Here is a 26,456-nt window from a genome sequence, read left to right as displayed (position 1 = left end):
CCCCCCCACTCATTACTTTAAAATGTTTCCTCTAATTCAACAGTTAAGTGATTGCTCAAGCCAACCAGGAAGGGAAAACGTCCCTGAACTGGAGATATCCCTGAATTCAATACTAGTTTATAGTTTATACCCACAGAAGGAAACTTACTGCAAAGTAAGTAAAACCTTTTGCATCCATCTGGGACCTTAGTGAATCAAACCTTGTTTTTGTAACATGGGCAGAAAGTATTAATATAAGTATTCACAGTGATGGGTTCAGGGAAGGCTGCCCCCAAAATGCTACTGAGGCATATTGATTATTTTGAATTAAAGTTACATAAGAAAGAGCCGGTGTGAGCCAGGCACTGTCTGACCCTTTGTCCTGAAAGCCGGAGATAAATCTCCCTGTGAAAGGTACTCTCTCCTCCTAGCTGGAGAAGACTGTATAAAGAAACCTTGTTACTTCTTTACTGATTCCCCACCCCAAGCCCAAACTTCTTTGTCCTGTCAATTCATCACAAATGTACTGTTTCTTTGTGTAAAAGGTCTAAGAGTTGCCTGCTTTGGTCACTCCTTTGAGTCTTTTATTTCCATGAGCTCCCGTACATGCTAATTAATTTTTTTTTCTCCTGTTAATCTGTCTTATGTCGATTTAATTATTAGACTAGCCAAGGAACCGGGAAGGGAAGAAAGGAAAAGCCTTCAGCCCCCAAAATAACAGCACTCTTGTATGAGGCAGCCCCCCACCCCCGCCTTTTGTCATGGTGACCAAGAAAAAAAGGGCAGGAGCGTTACAAAACAGGAATGAATGGGTTAAGAACAGACCAGGGGGATTTCACAAAGAGAAGGGAGAACACCAAACCTCAGATTCTGGAAGGAAAAGAAAGGCTGAGGAGAAAACCAATGAGGGTGGGCTGCGGGCAGGGCTGAGGATGGGGCTTCGGGCTAGGGGAGGGGGGGTTACGGGGAGCCATCGGGGGTGGCCTGAAAGGAACTACAAGGGAAATCTGTGTCTAAACAGAATTCTGAATATGTTCCACTGTCCTCAGCACAGATCCTACTTTTCTCCCCCCTCTTGAGAGATTTGATAAAGAAATGTCCTTTTATCTGCTCTGTCTCTATGACAGGTGGGGCCAGCACTCCAGGAGGCTCCAGGAGGGCCCCCCGGCTAGATGTCAGTTGCTCAAAGTGTGCATTTTACATCCGGCCTGCTTCAGGATCGCCCTAGAAGCTCCTACCCACGACAAAAAGTCTTTGTTTTTCCGCAGAAGACATCTCTGAACCCACTACTTCCCTCTCGAACTAATTGCCAACATGACTAATGAGCCAGATGTGTCATCACAAATTAGAAAACCGTATTGCCGATATTGCTTTACTGTCTGGATTTTTATATTTATTACTTAAAAACAGACGCTTTGGTCCTTAATACATCATTATGGTTTTATCACTTTGCCCACGTGCTCTACCCAGAACTGCAAATTCCTGGAGGAGGGCCAGATCCTGTAGCTATCTCGATTCTTAGGACTGCAGTGTATTTATAATACACCCTCAATTAATAACAGTCAAGCAAAATTAGAAAATTGCGTACGGAGAAAGGCATGCTTTAACAAGTTTCCATTAAAAAGTCATCTCAATATTATCATTTTCAAATCTTAGAAGAAAACAATGTTCAAAGTAATTCACCCCCAAACTAAGGAAACTTTTAAAAGTTTCTCTTTTGTTTTTTGTCAAAGTTTATTTATTTGAGAGAGAAAGAGAGAGCATGTGTGCACACACGAGTGGGGACAGGCAGAGAGACAATCAGCCCTCCTGGGGGCTCAAACTCACAAACCCTGAGATCATGACCTGAGGCTTAACCAACTGAGCCACGCAGGCACCCCATTAAGTTTCTTTAGTTAAAAAAAAATACCATCTAAGGGTATCTGGGTGGCTCAGTCGGTTGGCATCCAACTTTGGCTCAGGTCATGATTTCACGGTTCATGGGTTCAAGACCCACATCGGGCTCTGTGCTGATAACTCAGAGCCTGGAGCCTGCTTCCGATTCTGTGTCTCCCTCTCTTTCTGCCCCTCCCCCACTTGTGCTCCGTGTCTGTCTGTCTCTCTCTCCCTCTTTCCAAAAATAGACGTTAAAAATTTTTTTAAAACATATAATCTTTTCATATGTACAAGTTTGCCCTAAAAGTAACAGTTCAATACATATTTCATATTTTCTTGCTCTTTTATGCTTTTTACCTTTGGGTTTTGTCACACAAATTGAATGCTATTAATTATTAATTGTTTCTGCTACAATAGAAAGCATACCCACGAGGCCTGTCCGGTACTAACCTACTGGTTTGGCTAATGTTCACTTCACAAGATGGAAACCCTCCATCAGAGCTCCGAGTTGCACAGGAGACGGTGCTCTGGGTTGGCAGCTTGCACCCTCACAAAGCCGTCAGATACTTACAGGTCTGGGTGTAAATTGGGGTTTAAACCATCACAGAGCGGATCCTCATCTGCAAACGCCCTCAAAAGCACGTGGATGAGCTCCTGGTCCTCGGTCCCACTGCTGCTCACCAGAACACAAAAGAAACAGGGTGGCTTTGTTAGTATTCCCGGCTCAGATCACCGGACAGCCACCCTGGTTGAGCTGATCCAGGCAAACAGTTCTTAGAGCAGTGATCTCAGCTGTAGAGTTTGTATGGTAAAGCCAAATCAGCAATAAGACTAAGGATTTTTTTTGAGGTGCCTGGGTGGCTCAGTCGGTTGAGCATCCAACTTCGGTTCAGGTCATGAGCTCACAGTTCCTGAGTTCGAGCCCCACGTTGGGCTCACTGCTGTCACCCTGTCAGCACAGAGCCCACTTCGGATCCTCCTTGCCCCTCCCACACTTGCACTCACCCAAAGATAAAATATTAAAAAAAAAAAAAAAAAAAGAAGATTAAGGATTTTCTCAAAAACAAAGTAATGCCCACACAGATTATGCATTTTTATATATTTGCATTCACAGTGTATTATGTTTCTCATTTTCTTATTTAATATTATAATATTACCATCTTTGGCATTTTTGCATGGTTTCTAAAAATGAATTTTAAAGGTTACATGATATTTCATCCTATTAATATGTTAAAATCTATGAAAAAAATTCTCTTAATGTTGCAGCTCTGGTTTGTTCTGAATATTTGTTCTATAAGATAGCCCTGCAACGAAACTTTGTACTTTCATGTTTTTTGTTTCTTTATGTGAGCTACATGCAACAACACTTTCTTGGTGAGAAGCCCTCAGCATAGAATCCTGTGTGTGCTTTAAGTGTACATTGAATGATAGTATTTATTTAACAGGCACAAGCTTCAGAAGCTTGGTAATAGTTCAAGCAGCGTTAATAGATGATAGATAGATAAATGACAGCTAGATAATGGTCATGGTAGGGTACCCTCCCTAGGTTAAAGAAAACATGAAGGTAACCTGGCCATGTGCATACATGACAACATCTCTCGTGACTTTGTAACATGAGACCACTTCATCAGACTGCATGTTTGTGTGTTACCATATACGGGAGACAAGTAAAAAATATACGCCATGTGGCGTTCAGGGCTCAGTTCTTTGGGTACGAACCCAACTGAGCCATGCCGGCACAAATAAAGTTGCTTCCTGGAAAGAAAAGCCTCTGTGTCATGACTCTGTGCGAGAACCCTGCTACAGGTAGATAAGATAAAAGAAAAGAAAGAAAAGAAAAATTTTAAAACATAGTTCAGCGTTGGTGAGAACCAAGGCCACCAATACCAAATTTACTTACTGAAGACACCGTCAGTGATAAGACACACTATTCCTCGAGCTTGACAGAGGTGTGGAAACAAACTCTATATTAAATTCTATACATCAATTGTAAGAGACACCTTGACTTGAGAAAGCATACAGGAAACGATCATTTAAAGCTGTCTGAAAAATGGGGCGCCTGGATGGCGCAGTCGGTTAAGCGTCCGACTTCAGCCAGGTCACGATCTCGCGGTCCGTGAGTTCGAGCCCCGCGTCAGGCTCTGGGCTGATGGCTCAGAACCTGGAGCCTGTTTCCGATTCTGTGTCTCCCTCTCTCTCTGACCCTCCCCCGTTCATGCTCTGTCTCTCTCTGTCCCAAAAATAAATAAACGTTGAAAAAAAAAAAAAAAGCTGTCTGAAATGGGCTGATAGGGAATGGCCTTATTTAAGTTAATTAAAACCCTGAATGACTGTGTTTACAAACGAAAATGTATTACTTTCTAGAACTTAACACCGTGTCGTTTACAAAATGCTTTTGAATGGACATGATTGGGTACATTTATTCCCAAGATAAAGAAAAATGGTGTATTATTAGTACGATAGATTACTTATCTGAAAGTGACCTCAAATCTCTTTGGAAAGGAGCTCGTAAATTAACAAAGGCACACAAAGGTTTATTTTAAAGAACTTAAAACAGTAGCTTCTCTTTTTCAATAGTTTTTTTGTTTTGTTTTGTTTTTTGTTTGTTTGTTTTTACTGTTTATTTTTGACACACAGAGAGAGCAAGAAAGCAAGAGAGGTGGAGAGAGAGTGGGGGCAGAGGATCTGAAGCAGGATCTGTGTTAACAGCACAGTGCGGAGTTTGGGGCTCGAACCCGCCAACTGCCAGATCATGACCCAAGCAGAAGTCAATCTGGACCCGCCCCGACCTCCCAGCCCCGCCCTATCCCACCTGGATCCAACTCCACCCTCCGCCCCGCCCTAATCCACCTGGCCGCGCCCCGCCCCGCACAGCCCCGCCCCATTACATGGCCTTCAGATCCCGCAGATCAGCCCTGACCTTGCAGCTTCCCCGTTTCCCTGTTACTTGGTCGCGATTCATCTGCAGCATTTGAGCTCTGGGTTCCTTCTCCTAAGAACCCTCTGCCGCCTCCTCCTCTCCTGGTCCTGCCCCGAAGACATCACTGGCTTTGAACTGTGCGCCCCTCACCATGGAAGAAAACAACCCATGAGAGAAAGGGCACAGGCTCAGAACGGCGGTTGGAAAAGAAAGACCAACTCATTACACCGAGTTAGTTTTGTGTTTCTGCTGAGGACAACTTGGTGTTCAGGGCCGTCGCTGTGCAGAAGCTTGGGATACAGACACTGCTACGGCGTCCAACACAGAATAATTCCTTCTAGGAAAACGCCATCTTCCCCACTGCATACAATACAACGGAGGCGTGAAAAGTATTCAGGTGGTTTACAACCAGCCTCACAGGATGTGCGACAGCTCTGGACAGAAATGCGCAATAATGAAGCATGCTGAAATTTACGGCACAGAAATGTCTCCTAAGTAGGCACTGTGACCTCCCTATAAACAGCCTTCAAGTTTCTGACAAATGAGAAAACACTTTTACAAGCAAAGAGACATATTTTCCACTGAAATGGTGCCCATAAAAAGAAAACATTATTTGTAGCATCTGTGGAAACACTCTGGATTGCTCTCTTTTGACCTATTAATCCGAGAACAAATATGAAAGCTTAAAATACTTTTTTGTGTGAAAAACATATTGATCTATAAAGTGGTTTGCTTGGAATAATTACTAAGGGCAAGTTTAAAAGTTATTTACAGTTTACTTTCTACTAGATTTGTGCTCAGGTCTAGAGGTCACAGTTAAAAACAAAACAACACTGGCTTTAAATTGTCCCTGTTGTCGTAAGAGTCAAACGCTTGTTCCTATGGCTTTTTGTGTGTCTTCAAATTCTTGGCCATATTTTAAAGTGCTATTAGAACCATGTGAAATCTGTCATTACCAGACTCTAGGAAGTGAAAATTAGTGCTTAATTCTGACTCCTGGGGCAGTTCCTAAACAGCATACTGTTTCTCTCTCCATGTTATCCGCAAAATTTACTGTGCATCAGAGTGACCCGGGGGCATGCTTGAACAAACGCGTCGTCCTAACACCACCCCAAAGGGGCTTCCAGTTGTTAATGAGAGCCCCCTAAAGTGGAATCCACAGGTCCGATGCCAAAATGATGAAAATATCAAGCACTCTAAAGACAAAGAAATCCTACAAGATGACAGACAGAAAAAGTTGCCTAGGAGGGAAAGAGAGCCAGAAAGACTGAACTGAACCAGACTCCATGCCTGGAAGCTGCAAGGTGATGAACCACAATCTACCCATGGCTCTGAAGAGGCCGGCAGGCAGAGAGGCCGGTTGCAAACCCAGGTGTCATCCAGAGAGCAGGGCAGAAAGGAGGGTATTTGCTGATCCGCATGACCTCCAAGTGAACCAGGAGGAGGGACAACAAGAAATAGACTGAGGTCACTTAGGAGGAGAGAGAATGCGCGTCGGGGCGAAAACTTTTGCTGCGTGCTGGCACACCTATAAAAGCATCGTACACCCCCAATTTAGCAGACGTGCGTAACACGTGGTCATGTGCAACATATGGATTCTTAGACTAGAAGGGAATATGCCACCAAAATATGCGCTTTGGCATAAACATTTTCTTGGGCTAGTTATTTTATTTTTGTTAATGTTCGTTTATATTTAAGAGAGAGAGGGAGAGAGAGAGCACGACCGGGGGAGGGGCAGAGAGAGAGGGAGACAGAATCTGAAGCAGGCTCCAGGCTCTGAGCTGTCACCACAGAGCCCGACACGGAGCTTGAACTCACGAACCAAGCGATCATACCTGAGCTGGAGTCGGACGCTTAACCAACTGAGCCACCCAGGTACCCCTTGAGCTAATTATTTTTAAGAAATATACGAAAGCACTAAAGAGGTGCAAGATTATAACCACTTCGGGGGCGCCTGCGTGGCTCAGTCGGCTGAGCGTCCATCTCCAGCTCAGGTCATGATCTCGCTCGCGGTTTATGAGCTCAAGCCCTGCGTCGGGCTCTGTGCAGATGGCTCAGAGCCTGGAGCTGATTCCGATTCTGTGTCTCCCCTTCTCTCTGCCCCTCCCCTGCTCACACTCTGTCTCTCTGTTTCTCAATAATAAAAAAACGTTAAAAAAATTTTTTTTAAGTTTACAACCACTTTGGAAAAGTTTGGCATCACCGCCTGAGATAGAAGGGTCACATACTCTACGCAACTGATCAGCAATTAACATTTCTCTGAATGAACCCCTAAGAAGCTCTTGTATATGTAAAACTGGAGGTATGTGTTAGAATATTCTAGAATGTCCACGCAGCACGGTTCACAATCACAAAAAAACTGGAAGGAGCTCATGCTGTCCATCATTAAAAAGGAAGATTAATAAGTTGTGGTATACAATTCGTACAGGGGAATATTGTGCAATATTCAAAACAAGGCATACACACCAACACACAACAATACGGAAGAAGCTTAGCAATGCGCTTATTAAGTGAAAAAGGTCATTCTCAGAGGCATGGTATTCTTTCATAAACTTAACAGATAGAGAATTGGAAGGTGTTGAGAGCAGAGGCAGGGGGGTGGGAGAATGGGGTACAGAATACAGGCACAGTCCTAGCCTCTGCAGGCTTCACGCATGCTCATTATACAATCAAACCCAAGTTAAAAAAAAACAGACGGAAATAGGCTTCGTGTGGCCAATCCAGCGTATTAAAAGCTCTGAGAAGTTTAGAGGAAAGTAACCTAATTAACTCAATAGCAGCACAATCAATCCCAACAGGAAGATGGATGGTTTCGTGGCCATCAGCACTGATACCCAGAGGAACAGTCCTCCCCGAAACAAGTTTTAAGAAACGCCACTATAAACTAAACCCGATTCTATCGCTGCCCACATTTTCAAACCTCGTCATGCCTCCCTCCATTCTACCTGCAGGATAACATCTTTTCTACTTGGGATGCCTTCCAGCACCTGTAGACTCACACTTGTTTCTTTCTCTGTCTGAAGAAGCATCTCCTCTCGCCTGGGCAGCACCCAGGTATCACTGAGGGCTCCATTCAGGTGCCACAGCCTTCAGAAAGCCTTCCTTGACCCCCGCCCCCCGTCAGATGGAGCCCCCCACCCGCTCTAGTACAACCCCACACGGTACAGCTATGCCTAGCATCGCATTTATAAGACTCCCTGTTGATGTGTTCGTAGGGTTATCTCTCAGCTCGACTGTGAGCTTTCTGAGAGTTGGACTTGTGTCTTTGCAGATGTGTGTGGAATGAGAATTAGATCCGGGAAGCCTGAAGGTACTTTCCAACTCGCTCCCCAGCTAGCGTGTACGAGAACAGGGTCTTCAGCATGAGGACCTGGTCAGAAGGGATTCTTCTGTGTGTGTTTATTTTAATCTCATGCCACCAAGAGATAGGACAGAGTCCTACGCAAAGCACTAAGTTCAGCTGAATTGGGCCAAAAAACGGATCACCTGCAAGTTCACGGTTGGGGAGAGAGTAAAAGCTATGAATTGATTTGTGCGCAAATATTTTAGGGATGCCTGCTCGGTGCTGGGCGCTGTCCAGGGACAGTCAACTCGGTCTGGGCTATGCCGTTTGCCATCTGTCTTCTCCCACTACTAGACTGTGAGCTCCAAGGATGCTGAAGGTGAGCGTGAAAAAGAGAACACAGAGGGGTGAGCAATAGGGGCACCGAGGTGCCCACGTGGATGGAACTTCATAAGGAGATCACGTGTAAGTAGAACCCAGAAAGAAACAGCCATACCAATGAGTGGGACAAAGAATGTTCTTGGGGGTCAGAGACTAGACACGCAAGGTCAGGGCAGAGTTTGGATGTTCCATGAGCTGGACAAAGCCAAGTGTGAGGGTGGACCGAGCGGATAAGAAAAGGGCGGCCAGAACACGAGTCGCGAGGGGCAGTCAGCACCTCGAAGGTTATTCTGCCAGGGAAATGTTTTCTAGAGCCTGCTGGTGATCGCAACATGCCTCTCCCACGCCATCCAGCAGCACAGATGATGTATTAGGTCCGCTCCGGGGTGTAAAACCAGCTTTCATCAAGCACTGAATTTCTTCTGGGAAATAGACCAATTGCTTTCCATTCACCATCTCTGAATTATTCCCACAAAATAACGTGCCACTATTGTCTCACGAGAACTGTACCGAGTACGTACAAAGGTGCACATTCATACAGAGAAATAAATCATGAAGGGCTCACGGTGAATGTTGGGAGGCCGCTAGTTAACGACACCCAGTATGTCTCCATATGCCACATTCCAGGCACCATCTTGCACATCACGGGGGGTGCAGACCTACCATCACTGTTAAGTCTTCTACTAATTTTAATGTCTGATTGCCCTTCCGCAGCCAACAGAAGGGCATGGTTTTTTATAAAAAGCCAAGTTCCTCTTTTTTTGAAAAGTGACTAAAAATGTGGCCCAATCCAGTGGTATCTGATAAGGAAGGTACCCTGAAAACGTACGGTGGGATAAACAGCACTCCCCCCAAATTTCACGCCCACCCAGAAGGTCAGAATGTGACCTTGTTTGGAAATAGGACCGGTCCTTGGAGATGTAGTTTGTTGAGATGAGATCATACAGGATGAGGGTGGGCCTGCTCCAATATGGCTGAGGCCCTTCTAGGAATTGGGAACTTTGAACACAGGGCCACGCGGGGAGAAGGCTGTGTGAAGACAGAGGCAGAGTGGAGGGGTGCCCTCAAGTCCCAGGTCTTCTTCAGGTGGGGACTAGGGGCCAGGGTGAAGTCCATGTTCAGGTAGGACCCTGCGGGGTTCCCCAACAGGGTGAACATAGCAGCACATCAGGAACATCGCTTCCTGTAAGGACTGAAAGCCCAGCCTAGAAGACAGAGGGGGCCATGGAGTTTCCTCCAGATATTCTCAACTGCGTGTAGACAGTTGTCTTTCCATGGTCCATGCTTTGTATGCTAACTTGAAGCAGAGACCTGTCCAAATTAATTCTGGAAGACTTTTCCTGCTTCATATTCATTTGGTTGTGTGTGTGTGTGTGTGTGGTTTTTTTTTTTTAAGTTTATTTATTTTTGAGAGACAGAGGGCAGGGGAGGGAGGGACAGAGGGAGTGGGAGAGGGAGAACCCCAGGCAGGCTCCACACTGTCAGCAAGGAGACTGATGCAGGGCTCGAACCCATGAACCATGAGATCATGACCTGAGCAGAAACTAAGAGTCCAACACTTAACCGACTGAGCCACCCAGGTGCTCCAGATTGTTGAATTCAACTTTACTTAATGAAAGTAACCTTTTCTAGACCCTGCGGCAAGAATTAACCGTAGAGAGACATTAGGTCTCACTCGTGACCCTCAAGGGAGCCACCATGTAGGAAGGCAGGTGGGGATCTCCAGCCATCGGTTAGAGCACAGGGAGATCCCCGTGGCGTAGCAGACACACAGAGGAGAGGGTGGAGGCTGAGGATCCCGGGAGGGGGGACTTCTCAGCCAGACTTGAAAACGTTCTTATTTCGCTGGGGACATCAGGGGAGTGAGCAGAAAAGGTGATTTTGGGTTTCCTTACACATGGAAATGTGGAGCTGCATCCCATCCTGCTTTATTATTTTTAACGTTTCTTTATTTATTTTTGAGATGGTGGGGGCGGGGGGGAGCAGAGAGACGGGCAGAGACTCCCAAGCAGGCTCCGAGCACTGTCACCACAGGGCCTGACGTGGGGCTCGAACTCGCAAACTCTGAGACCATAACCTGAGCTGAAACCACGAGTCGGATGCATAACTGACTGAGCCACCCAGGCGCCCCTACATCATGTCCTTCTGATGCGCAGAGCCCGGGGCCAATGGGGCAGCTAAGGCTGAACCTCACGGAAGCCTGGAAGGCTAGTGGGCCACGTTGGGATGTCCAATCACCACCCCGAGAACAAGCGGGAGCAACTCAAGGGCCTCCAGCAGGCCCTTCGGGTCCCGCCCCCTCATGGGGTGAGGAGCGAACATGGGGTGCTCAGCGGTGCCGAGGCCACACTGTGGCCTGTGCTCACGCTGCATCACCGTCTGCCAGCTTCCCCGGGGACTGCCCTGGGCCAGCCTGCCTCCACCCTGAACAAGCCCAGAGTCCCTGGCACCTCTCAGTTTCAGGGTCCCCAGTGGGGAGGGAGGAGTCCTGAAGCCCTCTGCAAACGGCAATCAGCTGACAAGGCATTCAGGATAAAACGGAGCCGGAGGCTTGGGTCACAAACTGGTTGGTGAGGACTGAACCAGTGCAGACACATTCCCTGCACGCGGCTTTTCCTCTCGCAGGTGATCATGTAGGACAGCTGTCACAGAGGCTTGGTCACAAGCAAGCACCTTCCTCCGCCCCGCAGCTGGCCCCCAAGGCATCCGAGTCAGAGACCTCTGGGCTACAGACTGAGCTGCCAAAGCCCCAGGTTTTCTGGGCTCGCAGAGCACAAAATCCTCTGTGAGCCACACGGGCGCTGTCTGCTCCCGTCACTCCTAAAAGTGACGGAAGAGAATCTCTCCAGGGCATTTTTTTTCATTTGTGTTTTCATGAGGATTTGCATGCCTCAAGAAATGTTAAGTAAATTTAATGTAGGCATATAACTGCATTTTCTCAACTCTTAAAATTTGAGAGGCATGAGGCTGTACTGAGAACGGTCAGCGCACTGATAACAGGTTTCCAGGGGCGCCTGGGTGGCTCAGTCGGTTAAGCGTCTACTCTTGACTTCAGCTCAGGTGATGACTGCAGAGTTCATGAGTTCAAGCCCTGCGTCAGACTGTGGGCTGACAGCACGGAGCCTGCTTAGGATTCTCTCTACCCTCCCCACCTCACATGTGTTCTCTCTCTCAAAATAAATAAATAAACATTTAAAAAATAAGGAAATGAAATAATAATAATAATAAAATTTCCATATACCATCAAAGTCAACACAGAGATAATGCACCGAATGTTTTTGACAATCAGGGGCGCCTGGGTGGCTCAGTCGGTTAAGCGGCCGACTTCAGTTCACGTCGTGATCTCACTGCTTGTGAGATCTAGCCCCACGTCGGGCTCTGTGCTGACAGCTCAGAGCCTGTGGAGCCTGCTTCAGATTCCGTGTCTCCCTCTCTCTCTGCTCCTCCCCCACTCACACTGTCTCTCTCTCCTTTAAAAATAAACAATAAAAAAACAATAAAAGAAAACAAAAAAAATTAAAAAGAAAACTACATGCAGGTCTGACTTTAAAAACCTGTTAACCAGGAGTTAGGCTAAAGAGAAAGTAAGGAAACATAATGAAAATACTATGTAGCACCCCATGGAGTTCACCCATAAATGTTAGAAAATGACAATCTGCCCACATTTGAAGCAACAAAGCAGGGGGAGCCATGGGCTGTGTGTGTGCATGTGTATATGCACCTGTGTATGTCTGTATGCGTGCACTTGTGTATGTGTGCATGCACGTGTGTGTGCGTGAGTGCATGTGTGTGTGCACGTATGTACGTGTGCACATATGTACTGCGTGCTCGTGTGTATGTATCCGCGTGTGCATGTGTGTGTGCACCTGTGCACGTGTGTGCGTGTGCGTGTGTGTATGTGCATCTGCAGCAAATCAGGAGGAATATGAGCAGTGAACAGCTGTTCTACACAGGATATCGTTCCTGTGCTAAGATTCAGACGGTGGCACTCAGATTCAACACAGACAGAGCCGTCACGTAACGTATCACCCACTGGAGGACACTTTGGGGAGTGAGCAGGACAGGTGTAGTACGGAGGCCGAGAGAACGGGACTGCTTTCCCGAGCAAGCCAGGGCACATGGTCGTCCTGCCGGATAACCCGGTACACAGGAGGAAAGAACAACGATCTCAGGGGAGAGCAGTTGTACTGCCAAACAAGGGGCTGGTCACCCCCCTGTCCTTTGACCTGGGGCAGGCACGAGAAACGTGAGAGAACCAGAAGCAGGAAAAGTTTCCTTCTGTATGGACCACTTCTGGCAACATCTTCGTTTCTGCCTCCTAAGGACACGACTACTCTACCGAAATACAGACTACAAAAACATACGCCCGTTCCTTCTGCTGAGTCTGGAACGAAAGAACAGAAGAGGGGCGTTCGGAATCTCCTCTGGCTCACGCACCTGCAGCAGATGGGGTTCCACCTGCACCATTCTGAGAAATGGAAACAAACACACGTCCACCGTGAAAAGACGAACTCTTAGAAATGGCAGAAAATACTACAATATCCCTCACTCATCTCATTTAACATTAATTACTTCCTTAGACGCCCCATGTCCCAACACAGCCACACTGGGGTTAAAGATTCAACATACGCAAGGGAAGGAGGGGATTGGGGTGGCATACACCCATGGGGCTGATAGCGGCCACAGATCCTCGGTGTTCCGTGGCCTGCCTGACAGTGTGGCTCTAATCACAAGCTTCTCCCTGGGGGTGTGTCTGTTCACAGGGTGCCAAAGGGCAGCAGAGAAGATGCCCCTGTGACTTAAGGATTATCTTGAGCTGAAGGCAACTGAGAAGCAGATACAAGAGAAGCTCTCTGAGCTCCCCCCTCATTTGCCTAAAGGCAGGACACAAATTTGCACGTGGCCCCTTCTCTCCTCTCTACCAGGAGAGACACAAGGCAATCACCAGCACCAACTCCAGGCATTTATCAGCCCAGATGCGCACAAGAGGAATCCATACAGCAAACATTGCTACATAGCCCTGTCTGCCATTCATTCCTTTATATATTTCCCTGTGCACAGCTGGCCGTTCCTAAAACTCAAAGCCCTTTTCGTCTTGTCACGTCTCTAAAAGGTTATGGTTCCTGGGGGTGCCTGGCGGGCTCAGTCGGTTGAGCATCCGACTCTTGATTTCAGCTCAGGTCATGATCTCACAATTCATGGCATCCAGCCCCACATCAGGCTCTGCATTGACAGTGAAGAGCCTGCTTGGCCTCTTCTCTCTCTCTCTCTCTCTCTCTCTCTCTCTCTCTCTCTTCTCCCTTGTGCATGCTCTGTCTCTCTCTCAAAAAATAAATAAATAAACAAAATAAAATTCAAATCAAATCAAATATCTTTAACTCTCAGGCTCCAAATAATTTTGGAATGCGTGACTTTGATGAAAAATGAATGCTGGGAGAGCAGGGGCAGATGTTTTCAGATGAAAAATACAGTGGCCAAATTAATAAAGCAGCGGAGAAGGGTTTCAATCGACTGGAAATGGACCCCGTAGAACGTGCAGCATGTGACGTTCTCACCTGCCTCAGAAGGAAGGGATGAAGGAATGAAGGCAGGACGGAAGAGGTGAAGAGGCGGGCAGTCCGAAGGCATGACGATGTGGAACATGCTCGCACAGGATGTGTGGCATTCGATATATTCAACACACTGAGTGAAATTTGAAATAACGGAGAAATAGCAGGGGACACTCAATCTCAATAGCCACCAAAGAGCTGCCTAACAAAGCAGTGAAAGTCCTGATATGGCTATAAAAGGGATACTGAAAATGTGGAGAAATGAGTTCTCCCTCCACCAAGAGCTGCACGTGGCATACAGCAGGCGCATAACACATGCTCGTGACTAAAAGAATCAATGACTCCATGCTCATATATGCTGTAAACTGGTGCACATCGATATGAATAATTTGGCAATATCTACCTTGAAACCGTGGGTGCCTGTTGCCCCCAAAACTTCCAATGGTGATGTATGATAATAGAAACAATTAGCTCCATGAATCCGAGCAAAGGGATTCCTGCAGAACTGCCTGGAACAGAAAAGCTGTGGCGTGCCTGTAGGCGCCCCAAAAAGAGATTATTTACATAAATTATGGCACCTCCGGGCAACGTGCTGTGGCACAGCCTGAAAATGGGTGATGCGGTTTGCGCCTGATTTACAACAAGAGGTACACAGATACGTTATTTATTGAATAAAAAGGCAAACAATGATGAGTGTTTACAGTGGAATGCCACTGTCATAAAACAATAAAAATGCATGTGTTAAAAGCATTACGTATTAACATGGGGAAGACCATAAACCACTAGGGGTATGGTGGATAGTGCTGGTAGGATTACCTGTGAATTTTTTTTATTATGATTTTGGCGAGCCTGCACTTTCTATTTTTTTTTTTTTTTTTGAGAGAGAGCACATGTGCACACGTGTGCTGGGGGAGGGGCAGAATGAGAGAGAGAGAGAGAGAGAGAGAGAGAGAGAGAGAGAATCCCAAGCAGGTGCCACGCTGTCAGCACAGAGCCCCACGCAGAGCTCTGATCCCACGAACCGTGAGATCATGACCTGAGCCAAAATCAAGAGTCAGACGCTTAACTGACTGAGCCACCCAGGCGCCCCATTTTTTTTCAAGAAACACATTTTATGGGGCATTCTATCCTTTCTGTCCATTCACGTCAAACACTTGGGAAAAGAAGAAGAGGGCAGGTACGTAAACTAGCTAGCCAGAAGAGAGAGCCCACTTGCGGAAGGAATATTGGGGACCTGCATGCACGTCTCCGAACAGAACCACTGCAGGATTCTCTTTTTTGAGCTAAAAACCCGGACTCCGTGGAGCATAAAAACACACCAAGGAAAAAAATATAATTAACCAAAGGACACAGAAGCAAATGGAACAGTTTATTATCGATTTTTCCTTCTGCGTCTGCGTTTGTTTAAACTGAACTCCAAATTACACTTCATTGTAAAAGTGACAAATATTAGCAGGCGCTGAGTCTGGCTAATTAAGCTCGTTATTTTAGTAAAGATAAGTATTTGACGAGGGCAGAACTAATCGCGCCCTCCCGGTTGCGCGAACCGTGTGCAGCCTAGCTAATATGCCAGTGCCCGGTGTCTGCCCCACCCCCGAGGTGTGTAAGCCCCGCCCCCTCCAGGTGTGTAAGCACCCCCCCCCCCCCCGAAAGAGAGTTGTTCCTGGTCAGCCCTCAGGGTGATGCTGTTACCCCGGCCACTGCAAACCCAGCTCAGGGCAGAGAAGTCACGCTCAGTCTTGGGGGAACCAGCCACGTGAGGGACAGGCGCTGAGATGCTCAGGACCCCCTTTCGGGTGCCCAGTCTCCTGTCAATAAAACAAAACCCCTAGAAGCTCTGACACCATCCTATGTAAATTCATCTGGCTGCAAAACTCGGAGCGCTCTGAATTTCTTGGCAGCAAAGCTGGACTGAATCTAGCCTGGGGGTGTGCGTGGGCTCACGGCCATACAGAGAGAAAAGTCAGACATTTCGCTGCAGGGAGGGCCCTGCAGTTCCTGGCTGCTGTCCCAGAGCAACACTGGAGGGTTCTGTGAAACACAATAATCCCCCTGATCTGTGGCTCTGGAAACAGAAGATCCTTCCCACAATTCTTCAGGTCAGTAGCGGCCTGAGACAACATCCTACACAGCATCTCCTACCTGGCGCATTTTATCATCCCAAGTCCTCACAAGAGGGGTGGGTGCAGAACAGTAAGATATTTAAAGAGACAGGGGCGCCTGGGTGGCTGAGTCAGTTAAGACACCAGTCTTGATTGCGGCTCAGGTCATGGTCTCACGGTCCATGAGTTCGAGCCCCACGTCGGGCTCTGTGCTGACGGCTCAGAGCCTGGAGCCTGCTTCCGATTCTGTGTCTCCCTCTCTCTCTGCCCCTCCCCTGTTTGCTCTGTCTCTGTCTCTCAAAAATAAGTAAACGTTAAAAAAAATTTTTAATAAGAATAAATCAACTTAAAAAAAGAAATTTAAAGACAGACCACATTCATATAACTTTATTACAGTATATTGTTATAATTTTCCTATTATTGCTGTTATAAGTCTTCTCCTGTGCCTGATACATGAATTAAACTTATTGTGTGTATGTATGTATGTAGAGGAAAAAACGAGGTATTTACAGGATTTGCTACATTCCATGATCTTGCCCTCTTGAACACAGCCCTCCAAAATCATGAAACCACACGTATATTTGTGATTCTTAAAAGCTACTGATATTCATAATCCGTCCTGACATAATTTGGAAGTGAAGGGGAGTGGGGGAGGTTTCTTACCTGAAAAAGTAAGTTTCGGCTGTGTCATAATGGCCAGGTGTTAGTTTGAGGGGCGGGTAGTCAATGGCCAGAGGCCTCACCATGAACAAGCCCATGGCCAAGGCCACAAAGAGGACAGGCAGCAGGAGGTCGGAGAGGGAGCTCCTCCAGGCCCGGCGCGTGTGCTGGAACCGCTTCACCAGGAGGGCCCCTGCCTGAGCCAGAGGCCACGGAGGGCGCGGGATCCCGGATGGGGCACCACCTGCAGAGACAGGAACATGCAGTCAGCCTGAGGCCAGGGCCCCCCCCACCCCAACACTGCCTGGGTCTGCGGATCCCTCTGGAGGTTTACGATGGCCCCGGAGGCTAGTAGCATAGGGGCCCCCCAGTTCCCAAGCTCTGCAATGAGCGCGGACAGGGGCCCCCCCGGTTCCCACGCTCTGCAATGAGCACGGACACTCTGGAAACGTATGCGCACAGAACGCCTGGCGATATAGCAGGGCAAGGACGGAGTTCTCTAATCCGGCTTTTGCAGCAGGCTCGAGCTTGTTTTTACTGGTTAAAATGCAGTGTGCTCCAGGAGCACGGACCCCAACAAGAGAGCAGCAGGACCCATGTCTCCAGGCGGGAGTGTGTGCGTGGGAGGGGCACAGACTGGGCCGTCCCCCTCCGCCGTCTCCCTTCTCCTGTCTTTTACTCCTCTGTTCCCACAGCCGGGTCCTTCCAGAGAACGCCCTTGGTCATGTCCAGATCAGGGTCAGGAAGAACCATCCCCCCCAGCCCCTGCGCCAACCCCCCTGCCTAGTACAGGTGTCCCCGATGGAGAGGAGGCCAGAGCGGCTCTGGGGGTGCCTCTCCAGCTCCAAGTGAGCCCCCTTGGCCCACCAGGCTTCAGCAACCCGGCCCTCCCTTCCTCCCTCCGCCTCTCACAACTCGGAGACCCGCCCCCCAGGGAGCATCGCTCAGAAGGTGGGGCTGGAGGACAGGGCATGAGCACACGGTGGATGCCCAGGTCACTTTGCCAGGCTCCTCCCGGCCTCGTGACAACACAGACGTGGCCGCAATCAACCTGTCCAGTGCGGGCCGACCGGCTGGTGCCAGCAACTGTCACATCCGGTGTGAGGATGACAAAACGAGGAAAGGAGAGGCAGACCCAGGGACCACAGCCCTAATCCTCGTCCAAAGGACAGACACAGCCATGCCCCATGGTCTTCCTCGCAATTCCTTCTGCAGGGCTCCAGAAAACCCAACAGAAACTGTTTGAGGAGGAAGGTGGCCTTCTAAGAAGACAGTTATGCTAAATTGATCACACTGCCCACACATATCAAATTGAAATACGGTTAATAAAAGCACAGCGAATACGTTTCAAATCCCCAAAGAAATCATTTTTAAAGACGCTCCCATTTGGAAAGAGAAATTATTTGCAATAGCGGTGAGCACAGAGCTGTGGAGAAGCAGCTGGGGATACAAATGCCTTCCTGAAATAACCCCCTCCCTTGTCCGACATCACGTTGTGCCCAGGATGCGGCGGGTAGCGGGCTATTTTTTGTCCTCAAAAAAGACATCACGTAGGGGTCGCGCTAAAAATGTAAAGAAATGACCGAACACAAGGCGATCGAGCGTGGCAATCCGTGTGGGCAGGGCCGAAAGGACTGGTGCCAAGCAGGCGGTCTGACGTGTTTAGGGCAAGTGAGACAACAGTCACGGCCATGGGGACGGTCAGGCACTGTCAGTGAGACCTCCGTCAGGAAGTCAGTTCAGTCTGCCTCCCGAGCAGAGTCAGGTCTGCCTGACCTCGGACAGCACACGTCACCTCAGACATTTCTGGTCACCGGACGTAGGGCTTCTTTCCACGTGTCAAGCACGTGTCCGTGACACCAGCTGGGTGGCCTACCGTCCAACTCACTGGGGGCACGACCTCCCTGCAGTGTCAGACCCCGCGGGCTGAGGACTCAGTCACACAGGCCTACCCCTCCCCCATTCCAGACACCAGCTACCGGTCCAGGTTGTCCCCCGTGCTTACGAGCCACTGACTGTAGATCAGAGGCTCCCATGACCCGAGCCTTGGGTTTGACCGACGTGCTAGGGTGGTTCACAGAACTCAGGGAAACGGGTCCTCACGTGGGCCAGCTTACAAAGGGATACGACAAAGGCCACATACGAACAGCCACGTGGAAGAGACGTGCGGGGCGAGACATTCGGGGAGGGACACTGTGCTTTCATGCCCTCTCCAGTATATCCGCAACACCTCCACGCGGTCACCTACCTGGGCTGAACCCCTTACTATTGAGATTTTGTGGGGCTCTCATCATGCAGACATTCCCTTCATTACCTCCGTGTCCAGCCCGTCTCCCCTCTCCAGAGGATGGGGGACAGGGCTGAAAATGCCAAGCTTCTGATCGGCTCGATCTTTCTGGTGAGCAGCCCCTCCCAAGTCGTCTCGTCAGAACAAAAGATGACCTTAGTGTTCTTATCACCTGGGAATGTACTAGGAGCCCTGGTCAGGAATAAAGTCGAAGACAGATCCTAGAACAACAGATGCTCCCCTGCTTTTATCACTTGGGAAATGACAGAGGGTTCAGGGCCTCTGTGCCAGGAGCCGGGGGCACGGACAGATGCACATCTCTTGGGATCCCACAAGACCCCACAGGCGAACGGAGAAAATCTGATGTTTAAGGACCAACACGTGGGATATTAACAAGGCTGGCGTATTCTGTGAATGACTGTGCGTGGGAGCAGAAACGTGGGGGTTTCTGGAGGTTGGAGGGGGTTGGGCACCGGCTGGTGAAGCACCTCCCAGACACTTTCGGGACCAGGGATTAGATTCCACACCAACCGGAGGCCGTCAACCCCAGCAACCAGGTGAGGAGATGCACAGTATTATAACCAAAGTGGTATTTCATCCTTTCACCAGTGCGGCTCTGACGAGGGTGGGCGGTGGACACGGCAGTCAGGCAAGCCGGGCTACGACTCTCATTCATCGGGCGGGGGGGGGGGGGGGAAGGTTAGAAATGCTGATTTCCAGGCCCCACCTCGGACAGAATCACATCTCCACATATTCAGAGACTAAAATGCACTTTTAAAAAATAACTTCCTAGCGGGCGCCTGGGTGGCTCAGTCGGCTGAGTATCCGACCCTTGATCTTGGCTCAGGGCATGATCCCAGGGTCCTGGGATCAAGCCCCGTGTTGGGCTCCACACTGACCATGGAGCCAGCTTGAGAGTCTCTCTCTCCCTCTCTCTCTGCCCCTCCCCCACTCATGCAGGTGCTCTCTCTGATAGATAGATAGATAGACAGATAGATACAACATCCTAAGAGATTCTCATGGTCACCTGGGTTATAAAATGCATTGGTCAATGGTGATTCATATATAACTCTCGCAGAGCAGTTATGAAGTCAAAGCGATCTTAGTGTTAGAAAAGGCATATTATTGAATGCAGTTTGATCCTTTCTCATATAGGACTAGAAGTATAAGTATAAAAATATTCGTATATCCTGATCATTCTGTGAGAGTGTAATGCTGGATACGTCCACCTGGGGCACTCTGTATGCAGATCTAGCAGGAGAACTATGTGAATCTAAGTTAAGCTAACGTAATTGAGACGTTCTGGGTTGCTGGCCATCCCAGATTTCCAAAATGATCCCTGAGAAAGCCATTTGATTTCCTCACTAACCTTTGGCTAAGGAGCCCTTTCTCTCACACAGAAGCAAGACTCACTCTGTTTAGAATCAAGAGGAACTGAAAGGTCACTGGTGAGCGTGATGGCTTGTGACCCCGCCAAAATCAATGACACCATCATTGTCTACCAAAAGCCACACCTCACAAAGTAGCCTTTTTGTCCCCTAGTTTTTAAAATATTTTTAATGCTTATTTATTTATTTTGAGAAAGAGAAAGTGGGATAAGAGCAGAGAGAGAGAGAGAGAGAGAGAGAGAGAGAGAGGGAGAGAGACAGGGAGAGAGAATCCTGAGCAGGCTCCGCACTGTCAGCACAGAGCCCGACCCGGGGCTCGAACTCGCGAACTGTCAGATCATGACATGAGCTGATATCAAGAGTCAGATGCTTAATGGACTGAGCCACCCAGGTGCCCCCGAAGTAGCCTTCAAGTGGCATCTTATGACAGTCGCATTTAGCTATCCACACTCAGCTGCCTACCAAACTATGCACCTGCTCAAATACGTCTGCAGCAGCCAATGGCTGCAAACACCTATTTACATCAGGGCAGTTTCTGTCTATGCAGCCAGGTGCACAGAAAACGGAAACAGAATGTGGCTTTCTGGGTGTTGGAGTCTACTTAGTAAATACGCCTGCTGATGGAGGAAGAACACAGTCAGAGAATGGCCCTTTATCTGCCCACTGGCTTTGCTCAGAGAGGATCGATCACAACAGCCACTGGGGGGGGCGAGTGGGGGAGGAAGCACTGGACTGGAACCCAGTCTCAGCCGCCAACGTGTTGGGTGACTCCTGGAAATTCCCAGCCCCACTGCATGTCACTTCCCTCAGCTGTGAAACAGAGATTTATATTCTCCCTGTAGGTAACGAGGATTCTTATTGCCACACTTATGAAACTAGCAGAACAGGTACAGTTTGACGGCCAGCCACTGTAAATGTTCATCAGACAGCGGGATAAGCCTGTGGGGAAAGGTGTTTCTCATTATTAAGAAAAATAAATCCTCCCTCCCTTCCCATGCGTTAACTGAACATAAATGGGGGAAATAAAGGGCTAAGATAGTTTATGGTCATGAATCAGCCACCAATCAAATATTCATGGCTAAACTCATAGAAGTATTCACATGAATAATTTAACAGACAAAATTAAAATGCTGGACCAAATTGTTATGAATTGTCTTATTTGACTTACGAGTGTAATTCTATTCAAAGAATCCAGTGGCATCCATAACTAGGCACTCTCATTTACACTGACCCTCAAATTACTTAGAAAAAAATGTCCAGAGATTTTTTTGGGGGGGAGGGAGTCAGGTGGTTTCAGTGAATACCTTAAAATATCAAGGACGCAGCATGCACCCCAGAATACGATCTCCATGTTGCTGAATACATCCGAATGTTCTTGAAGCTTTCAAAATAAACCATCACAAATGTAATGCCTTCAAGTCCACTTTTAAAACATGAATACCCCAAACAAAAAAATGGGTGAATTAGCAGGTATGAGTGTGTAATTCATTTAAAAATCTACAGGGGCACCCGGGTGGCTCAGTCGGCTGAGTGTCCGACTTCGGCTCCGCTCACGATCTCTCGGCTCATGAGTTCAAAGCCCTGCATCGGGCTCTGTGATGACAGCACTGAGTGTTCTTGGGATTCTCTCTCTCTCTCTCTCTCTCTCTCTCTCTCTCTCTGCACCCCTCCCCCACTTGCACTCTCAAAATAAATAAAACATTTAAAAAATAAAAGCAGGATTTGCAGACCACAATAACGCGACTTGCAATGAAACAAGGAACGCCTGTAAACAGGTAGATGGATGTCAACACTGGAAACATCTGTGGGAGAGCCCACCGTGAACACCAGCATCTGGGGGTCCCAGCCCTGCCTTGCACGAAGACCTCCCACACCTCAGACCGGGCGTGGTCTCTTGGCTTCTCACCTATAACACAAAAGGCTTGGACGGGCCATGGCTCCGTCCTCGTGCTGGCACAAGCTGATGTTGTACGGCTTTCGCATGACTCATGATTTGCCTCATTCATACCATTTGCGGAAGAAAACCAGCCACGCATCGAACGTCCTCTTGATGAGAGAGGTAGGAGAAGGGTTGGCGGGGGGGCGGGGGCCCCCGGGAGGTGCGAAGAGGAAAGGAGGAAACAGAAAAAAGAACGAAACGAAAAAGAAGAATAAAGGAAGATGTTTTGTGATATGACAGATGATATGACAGAAATCCAAAAGAGGATTATTTCTTAAACATTAAACGTGGTGACACAAAAGATATACAAACTTCAAAACCAAACTGCGTTACTGCAAGCTTGGTTAAATATTCTTTCGGAAAGAACATTATTAATTGTGATTAATTATTTTAAAAGCTAAGAAGGAGAGGCTATATTTATCTAAACTGCTTTATTGATAATAATCTCACAGCGATGTATCACTCGACCTTCAAAATGCTTTATCTGCTCGTTTGTTACAACAACCACATTGCTCCTTTTCATACATGATTTTGATTTTTTTAAGGCTCTTTTTTGTTGTTGTTAAGTAAGTTCTACACTCACCTTGGGGCTCGAACTCATGACCCAGAGATCAAGGGTCAGTCGCACAGGCCACGGACTGAGCCAGCCTGGCACCTTCATACGGGATTTTTACATTAAAAAAAAGAAGAAAAATCTAGGTAGAAGAATTTTCTGTTCACCTCCAAAGTTTTCCCAATTGCTAAACAGGTTAGGGATCGCTTTTTCTGTTACTTTCTCTTATTTTCTTTTAGTGTGCGCACATGCATGTGAGTGGGGAGGGGCAGAGAGAGAGAATCCCCAGCAGGCTCCACGTTCAGTGCAGAGCCCAACTCCGGGCTCGATCTCACGGCCCCAGGATCCTGACTTGAGCCACAATCAAGAGTCGGATGCTCAACCGACTGAGCCCCCAGCGCCCCGCTTTTTCGATCCTTTAAAAAGCACAGTGATTCACAGCCAGACGATGAAAAGCATCAAGGCAGGATTTCACTCTGGAAGAGGGCTGGGCGTCACGCCCAGACACTTCTTTTTTCTGGAATAGAGATGGCCCCAACTCCTTGGACGGGATTCAACATGCCTTGAGGAGACAGTGACAATGTTCAGGGAACTTATGCTCTGTGGGCAGGTCACTTAAACGAGGGGTTTGGGTTTTTTCTTTCCAACGCACCAAACTCAGGTCTTCCTGCAGCCCCTGAATGGCCCCAACCTGGGGTTTAAAACCCACGCTCCCTCCAAAGCTCTCCTGGGCAGTCAGGCAACGGAAAGAAGGCTCCTCTCTGCCGCACCCAGTCCTCCTTCCAGCCTCGGCCCTGCTCTCCGGCTCCGCTCCCATCACACTGGGAGGCAGGGTGGACAGCATGCGGTGTCTGGGCTCCGCTGAAGGTTGGCTCGAAGGGCTCCTTTGTGAACAGTGAGCAACGACATGCAAGGGGGGGTCCTCGAGCTGGCGTGTGGCACATAGTAAGGGTCTATGGATGTAGCCAGAGAAGAAAGCTCCCCATTGCCGAATCTTCTCTTAGACGGTGGCCCTGTGCTCACCACCCCCACTGTTCCGTCCTCGTCGTGTGTGGCCACCGCAAGGGGCCGAGCTCAGTTCTTCTGGCAAAGCTCAGATCTGAGAACGCTCTCCGGCACTCAGAAGGCATTCAGAGCCGTCTGATGAATGAGGAGCGGATGGATGTGACCAAATGTTGTCTTCGGTGCCCTCACCCGTTGGTCACCTGGCTGTGACTTCCCTCCCCCCTCCCCGGTCCCACTTCCCCTGCCCAGAAGCCACACCACCACTCCCTCTAATCCCTTCCTGCCCTTTCCCACGCTCAGCCTCGCCAAGTGCGCCCCCGGGCCCCATTCACCAGCCATCTCTAGGCCACTGACGGAGCGTCCACCTCTGTGTGGTTCTCCCTCAGAGCGTAAGCAAGAAAGATGGGGGCACCTGGGTGGCTCAGTCGGTTAGGCTACCGACTTCGGCTCAGCTCATGATCTCACAACTTGTGGGTTCAAGCCCCGCGTCGAGCTCTGTGCCGACAGCTCGGAGCCTGGAGCCTGCTTCTGATTCTGTGTCTCCCTCTCTCTCTGCCCCTCCCTTGCTTGCGCTCTTTCTCTATTTCTCTCTCTCAAAAAATAAATAAAACATTTAAAAAAATTCAGGGGGAGCGGTGCCTGGGTGGCTCAGTTAGTTAAGTGTCCGACTTCGGCTCAGGTCATGATCTCACGGTTCGTGGGTTCGAGCCCTGCGTCAGGCTCTGTGCCGACAGCTGGGAGCCTGGAGCCTGCTTCGGATTCTGTGTCTCCCCCTCTCTCTACCCCTCCCCTGCTCACGCTCTGTGTCTTTCTGTCTCTCAACAATAAATAAATATTTTAAAAAAATGTTTTTTAAAATTTTTTAGGGGCACCTGGGTTGCTCAGTCGGTTGAACGTCTGACTTCGGCTCAGGTCATGATCTCATGGTTCATGAGTTCGAGTCCCGCATCCAGCTATGTGCTGACAGCTCGGAGCCTGGAGCCTGCTTCAGATTCTGTGTCTCCCTCTCTCTGCCTCTCCCCGGCTCATTCTCTCTCTCTCTCTCTCTCTCTCTCTCTCTCTCTCTCTCAAAAGTAAATAAACATTAAAAACATTTTTTTTAATTCTTTTAAATACACAACATGACACACTCAACCCTTGACCCTACAATGGAGGTGTTCCTAAAGGTTGCCCAGAGCCACTCTGCCTCCATCTCCCCAGTTTTCCACCATTATCTTGGCAGCAAGGGGCACGCTTAAGATGAGCGAGTCCCCTCCTTTGTCAAACGTGTCACAAGAAGGGCCGATTCCAAGTCAGGGGCCGCGGGTGGGAGCTGCTACTCCTCACCAGCTCGGGGCTTCCTTGGGCAGCTCTGACCGAGAGGGGCTGGGCTTCACAAGCTCCACCGGCCCCTCGCGGCCCCGACAGAAGCGGCTGCTCCCTGACACCTGCCGCCAGCGTTTATTGGCCCATGTCTATCTCAATTCGGCCTTCTCTCTGGCACACTGCCTCATGCAGAGCCCCTGCCGGGAGCTCTCCGCTCATCTCGCTAACGCCGCCAACAAACCTTCCCTGGCATGTGTAATTGGCGACGGGCACGGTCACCCCCACCTGGCTGGCCGGGGAGGCGGTGTTTGAAGCTGGAGGAAGTGTGGACAAAGCAGAGAAGACGACGCTCGGGGCTGAACACCGCCGCTCGGCCTGCGAGACACATGCAGAATTTGGAACAGCTCTTTGAAGAGGCCGAGAATTACAGGCTCCCCGTGCAGGAGAAGCTGTTCAAACAGGATTGTCTCCAAAAGCAAAGGAGAGGCTGCACACCCTTCAGATTTATCACTGCCAAATTGCTTTCCATCATCACAAGAAGTAGCAATTAGGAATGAAATACAGAGGATTAAATGGTGGGAGGAAAGGGAGAAGATTTTAGGTAAAGTGGGACTGACAGAGCTGAGAATTTCACTGCAACCTCAGACCTCACATGAGGCAGGGGGGTAAGGCTTCAGTAGGGAAGTAAGGAAGGAGGGAGGGAGGAGGGAGGTGGGAAGAGAGGGGGAAGGAAGGGAGGAGGGAGGGATGAAAGGAGGAAGGAGGGACAGGGAAGGAATTGAAGAAGGAGGGAAGGGAGGAAGGAAAGGAGAAGGGAGGGAGGAAGGAGGGAGGGAAGAGAGGGAGGAAGGAGAGAAGGGAGAAAGGAAGGGAGGGAGGAGACAAGAAAGCCATTGCCAAAGCCTTACAAGGAGAAAACACCTGTTGCCCAGATTCACTCTGTACCAGCTGAATATGTGACATGACTTTTCACCTGAACTCTGGCCTTGATGAGACTCTAACCTGGCTGGTGTTTCTCACAGATGGCCATAGCCCACCTGAATCAAAGGAAATTGGGGTGTTTGTTAAAACCTGTAAATGTCTCAGTCTCGGCACTAAAATTTATGGAAGTTGGCCTAAGAATCTGCCATTTCAATAAGCATCCAAGGTTTTTTTCCTTTTTTTTTTTTTTCTTTGATGAACGCCATCCTAACAGGGATGCGGTGATGTCTCACTGTGGTTTTGATCCCA

The 26,456-nt window shown here is 48.7% G+C and overlaps 1 protein-coding gene across 1 annotated transcript in view; it reads right to left on the bottom strand.

The window, feature by feature from the left end:
- Positions 1 to 26,456, bottom strand: part of ABCA13 (ATP binding cassette subfamily A member 13) — a 412,425-nt gene that overhangs the window by 144,708 nt on the left and 241,261 nt on the right. The window contains exons 43-44 of the mRNA XM_040455040.1: positions 16,753 to 16,993; positions 2,426 to 2,527 (exon numbers count right to left, since the gene is read on the bottom strand). Of these exons, the coding sequence (XP_040310974.1) occupies positions 2,426 to 2,527; positions 16,753 to 16,993 (343 nt within the window). The remainder of the gene's footprint in view (positions 1 to 2,425; positions 2,528 to 16,752; positions 16,994 to 26,456) is intronic.

This window comes from Herpailurus yagouaroundi, unplaced genomic scaffold (assembly GCF_014898765.1).
Source record: "Herpailurus yagouaroundi ecotype Mexico unplaced genomic scaffold, PumYag 214, whole genome shotgun sequence".
NCBI lineage: Eukaryota > Metazoa > Chordata > Mammalia > Carnivora > Felidae > Herpailurus > Herpailurus yagouaroundi.
This window is presented reverse-complemented; position numbering and strand designations above follow the sequence as displayed.